Here is a 15298-nt window from a genome sequence, read left to right as displayed (position 1 = left end):
AACTTTCCCCCAACTTGGTTACATGGGTTTGACTTCATAGCGTATTTCCCTCAGCAGCTCTCCCAAAATGTACCTTGGTGTATGTCATGATAATTATATTCTTATGCATGTTGAGGCACGAGAGTTTCTATTTGGGAATAAACTTAGCCAAGTGTTTTGAACAATGGGTTGGTTGGTTTGTTTTGTTGTTTTCAGGGGTCTCATTGCTTATTGTGTAGGTTATCTGTTCTAGTGTGATTCTACCCTGAAAAGTAGCCATGTTGAAATTGCGCTATTATTCATCATACTCAATTATAATTGCTGATTCTATGGGTGAAATACTTCTTATTATTTAAAAATGTTACTGAGACTGCAAAACCAGAACAGTTGAAGGGGTAAATTACATTGTTTTTTGATTATCAGAAATGATGCTGTTTACTGAGTTCCAGACAGAAATTTCAGTGCAGTTTTGTTGCCTTCAGGATAGCGTACCAAATGATGTCGGATTTGTGCCAGTGCTAATCTAAGAACATAACAAGAGAACAAATTAGGATCTCTCTTATTATTTTTAAATTAAGAATTAACCTTGTTGCGACTAGAAAAGTTTTATTGGCATAACTATGTTAGCTATGCTGTAATTTTTTATTTTAATTTTTTAAGAGCTTAGATGTTTATACCACTGTATGAACAACAGCAATTATAGTTCTATTGCTGAAAAGGCACCTGCTGTTGAGATGCTGGTGTCAGTGAGATGAGAATTTGTCTCCAGATATGGGAAGCGTATGTTACTGATGAAGTATGAAATAGAGGAGGAGGCTGCCTTGCTGGCTGGACTTGGTTTAGGTTTGGAGGGCCGGAATACATTAGGCACAGTTGATATGGAAATCCCAGTGCAATTTCCAGAGTGTTACTTTTGAGAATAGTAAGTTTCTCTTAGAAAACTAGTTTCACAAACCTGTGAAAATAGTCTACCTCTTGGCCAGTTCTGTTGTTACTGTGGTATGTGGCAAGTTGTTTTGTCTTGAGGGAGGTTGGAAACAATGGGTTACTGGTCGTAAGAAACTGAGTAAATTGTCTGTATTCATAAGGCAGTTCTGTTGCTACAGTATGTATTTGCTGTTTTCCCTGAGACTGTTGCTTTACTTAGAAAACATATAATACCAAAACCACCTCAATTTTTATTTTTCCTGTGAATTTCATGAGAGTTATTGGTGAAGCCTGTTCATTCATTACATCATCATCATCAGTGATACTGTGGCATGGCTGCGCTGAATTTGATGCTATTGACCTATTCACAGTAATCTCCGCAGTTGAGACTGGGTCACCTCCTCTGTCTCCCTACCCCACCTCCCCTCCTTTTTTTTTTTTTTTTAATTTATTGTGTACAACCTTCAAAATTGCTGGTTATTTGGGAGCACTGGATTTTCTAGATGACAATGCAATGAAGCAGGACACTGGGGCAGCGTAGTTAACATTGCAGTCTGGCTCTTGAAGCTGAAACTTTGGTTGGACTCTAAATCTGATGAAATTGAGAGGTGTTTGTAAAGCTAGCAGGCAGAGACCAGTGGAGGATGTTTTAAAAGGAGCCACTGTTATCACAAATGGCTGGATTCTGTCTTGGTGTGCCTGTTCCCTCGCTGACGTGAATGGAAGTTCTGCATGCACGAGGGAGTGTAACCGCTTACTGCCTCAGAAGAGATACGCTGCTTAACAGCGATAGTGGTTAATTTGAGCAGTTGCTATTTTGTTCTTGGAACTTTGTTCATAGTAATGGATGACCCCATAGCTATATAGGTAAATAAGCACTTTTTAAAAGATAGTATTACACAGTCTTTACTGTACCAGACGTGGAATGTTTATCTAGCATGTCAAATAGCATTGGTTTAAATGCAAAGTCATTCCATATCCAAGATAGTATTAATAGAATTGTACAGCCAAATTACTGCACCAAATTACTCAGCCAAATTAGAGACATCATGTATTAAGTGAAAGTTTGTCAGCAATGTGATAAAGTGCATGGTTTATTTGCTATAACTAAGCCTTTAAAAACCTCAAAAACTGATTGTCAGTGTGGCGCACAATTTCATTAGGTTTTCTAGTAGCATATCCTGTCTAATCTCTCTTCTCCTGTATTAAAAATAATCAGGAGAATCAGAACATTAATATAATGTTTCATAATATACCTACAAATTACATAAAATATTTGCCACTTTTATGTTATTCAGCTTATGCTAAAAGGTGAGAGCATTTATTGGTATTTTTTCCCATAGAAAGCTCTCCTACAAATGCTTTTCTTATTTCAAAAAAACTGGTATTTTAAAAATAGTTGACTAATATATGTGTCAATGAATTTATGCTAACCATTCTTTATTAAAAGAAAAAACTTGAAAGTTGAAGTTGTCTACCTCTATTGCATGTGTGTATATACCTCAGTTATATTACTTTGAAACTACTTGTCTGACTAATTATCAGGCTTAATTTCTTATTATGTGGCAACTGCTTTTCTCATCATTGCTGTGATGAGTTTAATTCTCTTTTATTTCATCATGAGATGATAGAATAAATACTGAAAGAAAATATGTTCATTATTGCTACAGCTGTCTCATGTCAACACTGAACATTTCCTGCCATCCACTGAATATTTCTTTGTGTGTAGTTTGTTTCTTGATCACAGTAGAGCATGGAGCAGGTGTGTGTCATCTTCCTCACAATGGCAGAGACCTTTTCCATGAAAGGCCACATATTATATTTTCCCACTGGCTTAATGTCTGAATCCATTAGTCTAATACGGCATGCAATATCTTATGCTGGTTTGTGCTGAATTTATTTTGCCATCATGATGTCCAGTTTGCTAATGTAATTAAATCTTTTTCTGGTTTCTCAATTGTGCTTTATAATCCACTCTAAAAACGGCCATCAGCAAACTTGGCTTCAGCATATATTCTTAGTTAGGAACATATTGCACAGAAACACAATTTAAATTGTAATCACAGAAGAATTTAGATTGGAAGGGGTGTGTGGAGATTGTCTACTTCAGTCTCCTGCAGGGCTTTGGTTGCTCTGGGCCCTGTCAGCTTGAGTTTAGTACTACTGAATTTCAACATGCACAGAACCATTATTGCAAAGTCTCATGCAACAGCCTTTTAATTAGGCTTTACTCAACATTTCTCTTTCACAAACTGAGAAGTGCATGAAAACATCTTGCAGGCAGAGCAACAGGCCTTTTTTTAATGTACTTAGTTAAAATTTCCCCTTCAGAAGTACTATGATTGTAGTTTCTGCTTTGACTTTGTTACTGAAACTGCAATATTAATGCCATGTCTAATTAGTAATGCCTGAAAAGCATGTGGGATACATGTGATCATTATTGTGATTAGGGTATGCATTAATTGCATGGAGTTAATGAATCTGATTTTTTTTTTTTAATATCCAAATAAAAGAGATTTCAGACCTGAAAGCTGTACAGTCCTCAAAAAATTAGTGGTTATAGTTTTAATTACATTGTATTTAAGTTTTAGGTCACTACAGATGTTGTGCAGCAGCTCAGGTACAGTCTAATATATTTTTGAAAAATTACCGTTTCAGTTAGCCAGAAATTCACACCCTGAGACTCAAGGGATGCAGAACACATCATCTGAATGTATGGAAATAATCCCAAGATTCATCAATTCTCAAACGTGATAAGTTTGTGCACGCAACACTTTAGGCAAGCTACGTAAATTGTAGATAGAGTTTATTGGTTTTGTAGATTTTAAAGAAAACTAGTGCAAGAAACAAGGTAGGTGAAAAGTGTTCTCTTATCTATTACTACACCTATTTCAAATTTGGTTTGCACTCTGTGACTAATGACATTGGTCAGATTCAGCTCGAATAGATCTGTTCCCTGAGTGCATTAATAATACATATGCTTTAAGACTTCTTCTGAGAGAATATTTGAGCTCTGACATAGTGAACACTGACATATCAAATTAGAGCTTTTCTTATCAGAGCACTTTAAAAGCCTTAGATATCTGCTGCATTTTTCAAATAGTCTGCAAAGGTGTTTCACTTACACCAACCTCACATAGGTTACCAAAGCAATAAACAAACATGTCTACCTGGGCTTCTCCATCAGCATAAATATTTCCGTACTCCAAAAATGAATGCCAAGTTCATGTCTGCTGAAGAATGGTTGCCTGTTCTTTGCTATGATTCCAGTTGTTTTTGATCAAATGTTTTTCAGAATTGTAAGCAATCATTCACATATTTATAGTTATGCAATTTCTGTAGATTACTCCAGACGCGGCAAGAACTGTATGAAGATTCTGTATGTGATTAAGAGCACAGTGTAGAATGTGAAAGTAAAACAGAATTTATGAAAACAGTGTGTAAACACTGGGAGATGATAAATATATTTTGATATTATGTCTTCTGGTTCACAAATTCAAAGATTTCCCAGTCCTTATGTTTTTACAACTTACCTTACAACATATGAGGTATATTACTATGAAAATTAAGTGTTTCTTAAAATTCAGTGTTAGCATGAAATAAACTTGTAATGATACTGCATCATCACAGTAAAGTACCACTATCTAAATACTGTTTTTTTTGCGCAAGGTGTTTGGGTTTTTTTCCAGTCTTTAAACATGGAATGCTGCATCACATGTTTGTACTGATACTTTGGCTATATGAACAGATATCCTAGTTTTTTCCTGCAAACCAATGCTACCTTTTTTCTTAGTAGGTTTAGGAATTTGTCTAGTATTTTACAAGTTTATGGCTGAATACAACCTATATTTTTAAATTTTTTTACTCTAAAACATAGATATTTGTCTTCAGTTCAGTTTCAATATATGGTAAAATGTTTAAAGCTTAGCAAGACAAGCAACTTTGTGAATTTGGATTTGTAAGACTTAGAATTTTCACAAGTCAGACTCAGCCAGTGAATATTAAAGTCTATAAAGTATTGATGCTTTTGACTTACAAATAGGGATGTATGACAGAGCTGTGTTCCTATCAGGTGACGTTTAAAAAATGTTATACAGGAATAGATTAGCTGAAAGCAGTCCATCTCCCTTGCTTTTCAGGGAAGCAGACTGATAAGGAAAAAGGAAAGCTATTATCTTGTTTGAAACAATGCAGTACGTTTCCAAAAAGTTAACAAGATAATTTCCTTGATCTCAAAAAAGCCACTCATCATATGATCAAATAAGCAAATTTCCTAGCAAAGTCTTAGAAGTTGTGCGTTCTTGATCAAAAGCACAATTTACTTGTGATATGGTTAATTCAATTATATAACATGTCTTCTTGATGGAGACTTTGATGTGACAAACCAGAATGTTTGAGCATTAGCATATGGAGAATTGATTGATTGATTAATTCAGTAAATAGCATCTTCAAAGTTGATTCTGAAATATAACAGCCTAGCTGGAACAGGGAAAATGAATTAACTGTAAGTAATCAGTGTTGCTCCTCAGAAGAGAAGGTAGAAAAGAAGCTCAAAATCATCCTTTGTGAAATGGGCATTGCCCACCTCTAGTGAGAATACCCCTTAAGAATGCCATTTTCTCTCTTCACCTTTTTACAGTAAGTAATAAAATCCTTATGAAGATTGAAAAAGCAGTATTTATTTGTATTTTTGTCTCTGCACTCTTTTTTAATTTATTAATTATATTACACAAATGCCTTTCTGTTAGATGATAGCAGTTTGCACGAAGTGATCAGTTGAAATGGTGATAGTTGCACACAGCCACAATGTTTTGTGTAGAGAGAAAGGGTAGTGCATGTGTAAGGTTGGTTCCACTGTTTGCGGGGAACAGGATTCTAAGGGAAGTCTGCAGCATATCAGAGCAGAGAGTGAGGTTGAACAGCTCTTTGTACCAACTTCACATGAAATTCTTCATAGGGGGTTTGTCTTGTTTGACAGTAACATGTATGGTTTTCTGTTTCTTAGCTGTCTGTGTTATTACCTAAAACATTTAAATATGTGACAAATGTTAGCTATATTTTATTACCTAGTTAAATTTTCCTAAATTTTCTGGGATGCTTAGTACCAGTTGTCATGGCTAACTTCTAAGGTGCTCAAAATTTTGAAAGAAAGTCACTTTGGTACAAAACAGGAATCTTAACTTAGGATGTCATCACAAATAATTTCTGCTAGCAATTAATAACTTAAAAATACTCATGGCAGATCTAAGTTTATTGATGCATTTTTTGCAGTGATGTCAAATATTAGTACAATAAGTAAAACTGAAATGAAAAATTCTAGTGTCCTTGGGTATTAACATGTGGCACTTTCTTTATAGGCTATACTGCATGAATACAGCATCAGATTTCATGTCACATAAACTTTAAAATGTTCTTCAGCAGTTTGTGCTCGTGTTCATAATTCTGAACAGTTCTGTATGGAGTATTTTAAATTATTATAAGCATAACATGGAGTGCAGAATAGTAACAGTTCTAAAATGCAAAGGTCTAACTCAGGGTTGAGAGTTGAGGAGAGTTCAAGGTATTGAGTTTTGTCTGAGCTCCCTGCAGTATTTCTTCTTTTAATACTTAAAACAGTTGCAATTCACTGCAGACTCCTTATCTGAGACTTCATGCATCTGCTTATTTGTTATGCCTCTGGGCTCGCAGGTGGGCATACATACATTAACTCTTCTCTAAAGCCAAGTTTTAATCAAGTGAAATGGCTACTCAGTTTTGAATATAAAGCATTTTTAAATGATGGGATATTTTGCAAACATCTACACACAATCGAACCGTGTGTCATTTCTTGTGACATGGTTGCGTTTCTTAAAGAGACTGATACGGGAAACAGATCTTCAAAACCTGACCTGAATAGCATTTCTGCAAAAATGAGTCAAAGTCAAAGATAAGAAGTATCATTAGAAGTTCCTAGCATATTTTTCTGGTTTTGGGGGAAACTGTCAACTCCAAGACAGGGTATCTGGTCTCACTGTACTGCTATGCAAACCTGTGCCTCTGCTGGACAGCCTGTTCCCAACCCAAGAGCATCCATATCTGGGGCACTTGCTGCTGTTCCAGGTTACTCAGAAAAACATGCTCATGGGATTGCTGTGGGGGGAAGAGAAGGTTCCTCTTCTGTCCAAGGGGAGAGTCCCATGGAGTCATGAGAATCTGGAGCAACATCTCTGGGCTGAAATGATACCTGTGAGGTTTATCATGAGTCCCCAGAGAAGAATGGCTTAATTCAGTCAGTGTTTACAATGCCTTTGCTTTCTCTGTATTTACTCAACAGTGTCTAGGTAGCACCTGCTCTTGTTGATAACCCTGTCTTGTTTTGCAGCTCATTCGCTTTTGAAAGGAGCTTTCTTGATCCATTTGCAAAGGGTTATGTTTGCATTTCTCTTCATGTGATGTATTTGTTCTTTTCCTACATGTGCTGCAGTTTGTGCAATTAAGCGTGTATGTGCTATTTGTGGTGGAAAAATGATGTGCATATATCTGAAGAATATCTAAAGTTTTTCAGGTATTTTTTTTTTCCTGAAATACATTTTTCCTTTCAGTTTAAGAAAAAATAAATTTAGTTTAAAAATACTTGAAGTCTGGGAAGGAGAAGTTGAGTTGTTAATTAAGTACTCCAGAGAAGCAATTTTTCAATGTTAATTGAAATATTTGTAATGGATGTAAGCCACACCTTCTAAGTGGCCTTGACCCAGGGAGGAGGGGAATCTACAGGTCTTAATTGCTGAAGTCAAGCTGGTGTTGAAAAGCTGCCAAGGAAGCAATTAAAAGAAATGGCCCACAAAATACAGCAAGACAGACAGAAGAACTGGTCACTAGTGGAGGAGAGCAGTGGACCTTGCAGGCAGGTGGTTTAGACTACAGTTTCGAACTGGTAGTATTAAAGGTAATAGTAAATATATTTAAAATAAAGAGGAGAATTTTTCTTTGTGCTGTGTTCTGAAATCTCCTTCCTTGAACTTCTTGCAGAATATGAAGCCACCAGATGGTAGACTTCCAGTGCACTCTGCTGCTGAGTACCTTCTTGTTGCTAGTACTGTGCTATGAGATTGATGCCCATAGCCAGCAGCCAAGGACTGCAGATTCTAGTTGTTTCTACTCTTTACATTTTTATAATACTACCTCTTCTTTTGTGTGCTCTTTTTCAGTAGAGGCAGTGTTACTTGCATTTCATTAATTTCCTATTTAAAATTTAAACTTGCTAGAAGAATTTAATTAATCTAATCAACATAATACTTTATCCTTTAGTATATTTTTGTTAGATTTGTTGGCAGCCAGTAGGCTTTCAGTAATATGTCCCTGCAAAACAGACTTGAGACAATAGTTCTTAAAGTCTGTGAGGCTAAGACTGAAGCATCTGAAGGGCAAAACATCCCAGGGAAGATGTACATGGTATGTTAAAATTTGTGAATAAGGATTTTTTTCATTGTTTATATCTTTAGAAATATGACCTTTCTGGAAAGAAAAGACTGGGATTTTAACATGCTTATTCTCCACATGGGAAAATAGGAGGAAGGAGCTATAGTATCTCTTAGCCTTTTATTTATCTCTTGGGACACTTTATCTGTAGTAATTACATATTTAGTAGGGAGATAAGATAGAATTTTGGGGCTGAAAGTTTAGTAGTTTTCCTGGTGCATTTTATTTTGTAAGCTTTAACTGTGTAGAGGAATTTAACCTGACAGTGAAAGAAAGCATATTTGTGCCTCGCCCACTGAAGAAATTACAGTTCACTTTAGTCCAACCTTTTGTGAAAGGTACTTGCTGTAGTAGTTTTCTGGTTGGAAACAAACATAGATGTAAGAATGCTGATAAAAATATTAAACTGTTGCTATGTTGTCACCAAATGTTATTGCTGTTCAGACACGTTCTGATCTTAATGTCTTCTCATCAGAATATGGTTTTGATTAAGTAAGGAAATGACATTAACACATCCCATCTAAGTTGTTTGATACTGATGATGTGTGCTTTTCAATGCAGTATGTGTCCTGGAAACACTTTAGACCCAAGGTGATCAAAGTTCAGTTCTGTAAAATGAGGTATAGAACTTGTGTTGTTGGGTATGTCAAGATTGCCAAGGTTCATTGCTTTATTTTGAATTAATACCTAAGTTTTTGAATTGTTAACCCAACTACTATAGGAGAGTGTTAGAAAACTGTAGCTTAAGCTGTTTAATTTCATTCATGTGCACAATTGCTTTAATATTTTGAGGTAGGATAGTAGAGAGAATTTATTCTTTATCCTATAGGCATAGGAATAGCGCCTAGATGTCTTGTCTGACAAGATAATTTTGGGCTATCTATAGCATTACTATGTGGTCAACTGTGCCATTAATCTAGGTGAAGATTACTCAAAGAATGAATTCTGACTGCAGCTTGTGGGGGACTGTTGATAGTGGCACACTTTCTGACACCGTTTATAAAGGTATTGCATTATGTGAGCAACTGAAAACGCAGTTGGCCTATGATCAATTCACTCTTCTGAGAAGTAAGAGTCAATAGAAAGAAGTGGCACTGCAAAGGCAGAGAAGTATTTTTAAAAAAGGAGTATTTCATGTACAAAAAGTCAGTAAAAATGGAGTGCTCCAAAGTCTGATGATATCGAGGGTGATGGAATTAGATACTGGATAACTCTTTTCTGCACTGATCTCTGCAGACTTTACAGACAGAAGATATGTTCAGAGATGCAGGATTGACTGAAGAAGATGGTCATCCTGCTCCTTGAACAGTGGCTCTGATGGCTGATGCAAAGACAAAAATTGTGTGTCCAAATGACGAAGGAGACTAGCAAGAAGAGCATCTGCAAGTCTCTGGGTTGGTGGTGTAGCAGTGAATTGGTCCCAGTGGGAGTAATATTCTGCAAGTAACCTGAAAAGAGAAAGCTTTACTCAAAAGGCTCAGGGGCAGCCAAGGATGTTGCTGTAGTGACTAGAGTAAATCTGGTTATGGGGATCCAGCACCATCCAGGAGAGGGCACTTGTGGTTGTCCCTTACAAAAACTCTGCTGCTGAATTGAGAGAATTAGAGTGAATCTGTAATTAGGAAAAATTTTCTGCTTCTGCATCCTGACATTTTGTCTCTGCTTGAGTGTAGGAGTTAAAACAGCCTAGGGAAAAAGTAGAAGAGAGGAAGGGAAAGAAACTACTTTTGACTCCCCACATTGCTTGTAAAAATAAGAGAGTTTTACCATAAAATGAGGAACGGTTCTCTGTCATTATTTACCTCAGATTAAGCAGTCCTGGTACATGGGTGACTTCTGCACTGACCACTCATCAAGGTTGTTTGACAGCAGAGATGGATAAAACATGTCATTTGCAGTGACCCTCGGGTACCCCATAGTAGAAGCTGTTGTGGAAGGAGGACTGAGGAACCTGTGAGAGGGCTTGACTGGTGACTGTTCCACTGTGCCTGATGGGAAGGGAACCCAGTTTAAGTCCTAAATTAGATTTTCCTAATGGTAGCCACAGAAATTGCTTCAATATATTCAAATTTTTATAACAATTGTGTGTGGTTTCCTTTTTTTTTCTGGCAAGAAATCCTCCTTCTAATGAAGAAAATATTCTTAGTAAGCTTAAAATTAATATTGACCTAATATTCAGTTTTTTCTGTGTCTTGCAACATGCCCACAGGTTGGGAAGCAGAGCGGAAAAGAAGGTTTGAAAAGGATGAGATGTTTTTTACTGTGTTGTGGCAGCTCTGGTCTGTGATCTCAGGGTATTGATGGAAGGCTGGAAGGCTGTAACCGAAAGAGCTTCTTGATGGTTGGATGTGACAATGAAAAGTTGTATGCTATGCTGTGACCGCTTGAAGTTTGCCCTTGAAGTTATCAGCTTTATTTACTGTATTTAAAAACTAAAAAAATAGTATATGCTATTCAGTGTGAAAGGTTTTGTGGAAAAAAATTTCCTATGGTCCTTGTGGTATCTGGGCATTGCCAGTCACAGATGAGTTGTGCTTAATGTCTAGTTGGAAATTTTCATGTGGTATTGAGTTGGGTTGGTTTTGCATTATTTTTGATTTGTTGAAAAGCAATATATTGAAAACTAAAATATCAAACCCCTAGATTCTTTAAGTTTCAGACTTTACATTAAAAGACTTGCTACTTGATATCTACTACTACAGTGCATTATCTCAGATTATCTCAGACTTGTCTGATGTGATGTGTAATTTGACTACAGAACTGGATTTGCCATTATGCAGCATGACTGATCAGGTACTACAATGTGTAAGAGTTTTCCTGTCTGCAGTTAGGACTGCAATATGTATTTTTCCACAAAGCTTTCCTTATTCTACCTCTACGTTTATAGTAGATAATACGCATTATCTTTTTATTTTTGCTGTAGTTTTTTCCTGGGTTTTGTTGTAACATTATCTTTGTATATGATGATTCATTTTACAGTACTCTGTCTTCAAAGTAAGCATATTATTTCTGATTTTGGACTATTGTTTTCTACTGTCTTTATCAGAATATCGATGACTAGAAACTTTGCTTTTGCTTAAATGTAAATGCTTTTTTTTGAGCAGTGATGAAATAGATGCCTTTTGTCTAATATGAATCAACTGATATAAATGTATCTAAATATTAATATTTTCAATAGGCCATTTCTATTGGATCATGAGATAATGGATAAAATCCTGATCTTTTGGAAATGTGGCAGACTCTCAAATTTGAGAATGTATTTTGCTGATGTGTAAACTGATATAAAACACGTTATTTTCCCATTCCTGATTGACCTCAAATCTGAGACAGTTAGGTTGAATGATTAGAAACAGAAAGGAAGAGACAAAAGAAAATGAGAATGTTGCTCTTCTCAGTGAGTGCAATGGCATTGTTCCTTTTGAGACAACTACTTGGAAGTATCTTCTAAATCTGCGCAAAAAGACTGAGCAGCAGGTTAGATTTCTGCTCTGTTGATTCATGCTCTTTCTGCACAGGATCTGCTGTAATATGCTGAGGCTCTAGTCTCTTCCAGATTCATTTGACTCGTGGGTGATGTACTTCAGTGGCATCTCCTTTCATTCACTAAACTTTTGTTGTTAGGGATTTTTAGGCTTTTCCTTTTGGGTGATGTGGCTTGGCGGGGGAAAAAGAGGAAAAAAAATGGTACCTTTTGAGTGGTGGAAGGAAAGCAAAAGGCTAGCAAAATTTAAAAGGCCCTTTTGGTTTATGAATAGTTGCTGTGTGCCCCTAGAAGAGCTACTCAGGCTCATGTCTTTTAAAAAAGCTATTTGAGAAGATCTTTGTACTAGTTTGGCCTTAGCAAACAAGGACATGCAATAAGTTAGATGGCAGTGAATTGTCAGGGAGCATGAAATGTGTAGGTGGTGAAGAAAGAACAGGTTTTTAGATAGAGAATTTATTGAAGTAATCGGTTAGAATCTTACAATCACTGAACTAAAACCTGGTGGGGTTTAAAGAAACTGAGGGATTTGCTTGTTATGATATATTTGTATGATCCTTAAGAATTGACTAGTACTTGGAACCAATCTAGGTCCTCCTGTAGCTAATAGTGGACAACATAAACCAAAATTTGCATTATATTCCAAAAGTTTGTATTGTATTACATGTTTTCAGTTTTGTATTCCTCTATTTACGCAAGCAGCACAAACGTATCCAAATTTTAGCATACAGTAGAGAGCTGAAGGTGTAAGTCTGTTCATCTGGATAAATCTTCTGTCTTGTTTAGGACACTATAATCTGATCATTTAGGCCATAGCTACAACAAAACAACTTAGATTGAAAGAAGGTGGAGGGCCTTGTTGACAGCTCTTCTGTGAGGCAACATGTTCATTCTTTGCCATTTTAGGACTATGGGGTTTTTTTCCCCTCTCAAAAATAACTTTTTCTATTAAGGACTGCAAAATGAAACTGAATGGCTTTATAAAATACTCAAATATTACTTTTAGTATAAAGAAGAATGAACACAGTGTATCATCTTTGTTCTGTTAATAGGAGGTATGTTTTCAGTAGTTCATGTATTTCAGTCTCTGTGGAAGATAGCCTGAGAAGAACAGAAGATATTATTCCATACAAAAGGAAGTTATCTAGTAATCTGCTTGTGTCAAACAACTATCTGTGTGAAGTTGTCAGTTTTTTCTTTTCATCCACTATGCTTATTATTTTTGAAGATTGCTCCTGTTCTAATAAAATGAATAGATTTTTTTCCTTTGGATTGTTCTTGAAAAATGGTCAGGTGGTTAGGATTAATTTGATACACTTTCAAATCTGATGAGTCTCTGCACATTAGACTGATACTTTTGACACGTTTTTGGAAGCTATCCTGGTCTCAACCAAATGGTCAACAAAAAGCAGCTTTTATTGGGAGTGTAAGTACTGTAACTTGCTCTAGAGAGTTTTCAGGATTGTCAATAGTTAATTGTGTAGCTTAAGAGGTTTTAGCAGCCCCTTGGCAAACATGTTGTGAAATACTGGCCTTGATCTGCAGAGTTACCAGCCCCAAAATAATATGTATTGTTCTCCTGGTCGGAAAAGTGCTTTACTTGTTGAGATTAATTTTATCCCGATACCTCTGCCTTCCTGCTGTGAACAGGTAGTATTCTTGCCTGCTGTAGTGAATAGGAGTTGTGGTATTGACATCTTGCATATCATAGCAGAAAGAGAGACACTAGTGAGCTAGTTAAAACAGTACTGAGTGTAAGGTTATTCTCAAGCATAAAAGCAAAATCCCATTTGCTTTTTGAGTACAGTTTCATTTTCAGCAGGTGGATTAGAAGACTGACCTTTCTGACACTAGGTACTTAAACAGATTCTTTGAATGTTTTTTTCATAAGCCTTTTCATTCAGTCCTAGAGAGATGGATGCTTGCATGGTTACCTATATTTATGGTAATAGCAATTTGTGGCTGGTCTGTGTTTCGGTCTAGAAGTTATTTATAATAAATAAAATTTAAACTTATTAGATAAGTATCTCCAACTTTAATGCATGAATTTGTAATTTTGTGTGTCAGAAAAGCTTCTGGTCTTTCCTTTGAGTGTTGTAGATTCTTGCATTCTTAACCTCAGGGTTTTTTTCCTATTTTAATTCATATATATCATGCATTCACACATTTTTACTAGAAAAATACCAGAAATCTATGGTATCCTATGCATTCCAATATAAATAATATTTAAAAATACATTAATCCTTACTATATATATTTTTCCTGTCTGATACAGTCTAGCTTAATATTAAATTATGCACCTAGCACTGTTTTTGACAGTGTTAAGTTAGTTTGGAGATGTTACTGAAAAAAAAAAATAAATTGAAAATTCCTGTTCTTCCCTCCAGTCTTTGAGATGGGGAAGATGAGTGGGTAATCTTTAAACTATACTTCTGCTTTTAAAAGAGATCAGTAGGGAGAATAAACAAAACACATGTACAGTAAGGGATCAGTGCTTTGTACATAAATCTGGTCTTTGGAAATAAGTCAGCTAGTAGCGTGTTGGTATTTTAGTAATGTGAATAGTGATCTTCTATTTTATTTTTTAAATTATATTAAGTGTGTGTAGCAACAGCTGTAGGCATTGGGCAACTCATTTAAGAAAGACTAGCCAAACCCCAGTATATACTTTCTAATTCCTTTTGAAATCGCTCATTATCCAGTGTTTTGCTGCATAATAGTGACCTAACCATCCCAAATTTGCTGCTCATGTTTCCTAATGTGGTGTTTCTCAGTGTGAGCTGCTCTTCCTTGTACATCCATGTAAAAAAATACTTGAGAATGAAAAAGTGAGCGTTCTTTAGATTCATAAAGTGATCCTAGTTATTTAAACTGGAATAAAACCCAGATTGTGTCTGTTTTGATGTATGGCTTTCGAGTTGTTGTGACAGCTGAGGTAGTTACAGGGTGTATTTTAAGGACCCTGGTCTGCAAAATATCAGAATTCAGATTTCACTTCAAGGTGTGTTGTAAAGTCCATGTTTCTGGTTCACCTCAGTGGAAAACATTAAAGTGTAAATAAAACCAGTTGTTTGTGGATTCAGATTTCCTGCTGTGAATGCTGCATTATGTTGTAGATTTTATCAGTTTAAAGCAGACTTTCAAATTTTTTTTTTTTTAGGTCAAACATTCGGCCAGACTATGCGGATACAAGCTTTCATGAGTTCAAAATGCATACCTTCAGTCGTGTGACATCTTGCAAAGTCTGTCAGATGCTTCTGAGGTAAGATTTTTTTAAGGAATTTTTTTTTTCCCTCAGGTGAAATATCTAAGTCAGAGGACTATGTGGAAATACATGGCTAGCTGGTTACCTAAGACAGACTAGCCGTGAAATAATATGTAGTATTTGTGATTGTATTAGCAAGTTTTTATAATTAAATTTCCAAATATTAGGAGTGCTGTTAAAAGCTCAAA

General features: G+C 35.9%; 1 protein-coding gene across 4 annotated transcripts in view; it reads left to right on the top strand.

The window, feature by feature from the left end:
* Positions 1-15298, top strand: part of VAV3 (vav guanine nucleotide exchange factor 3) — a 209720-nt gene that overhangs the window by 123912 nt on the left and 70510 nt on the right. For all 4 annotated transcript variants that reach the window (XM_075760092.1, XM_075760090.1, XM_075760091.1 and 1 more), the window contains exon 16: positions 15006-15107. In XM_075760092.1, the coding sequence (XP_075616207.1) occupies positions 15006-15107 (102 nt within the window). The remainder of the gene's footprint in view (positions 1-15005; positions 15108-15298) is intronic.

The sequence above is a fragment of the Balearica regulorum genome, chromosome 8, assembly GCF_011004875.1.
Source record: "Balearica regulorum gibbericeps isolate bBalReg1 chromosome 8, bBalReg1.pri, whole genome shotgun sequence".
NCBI lineage: Eukaryota > Metazoa > Chordata > Aves > Gruiformes > Gruidae > Balearica > Balearica regulorum.
Note: the sequence above shows the minus strand (reverse complement) of the source record. Positions and strands in the feature narration are given on the sequence as shown.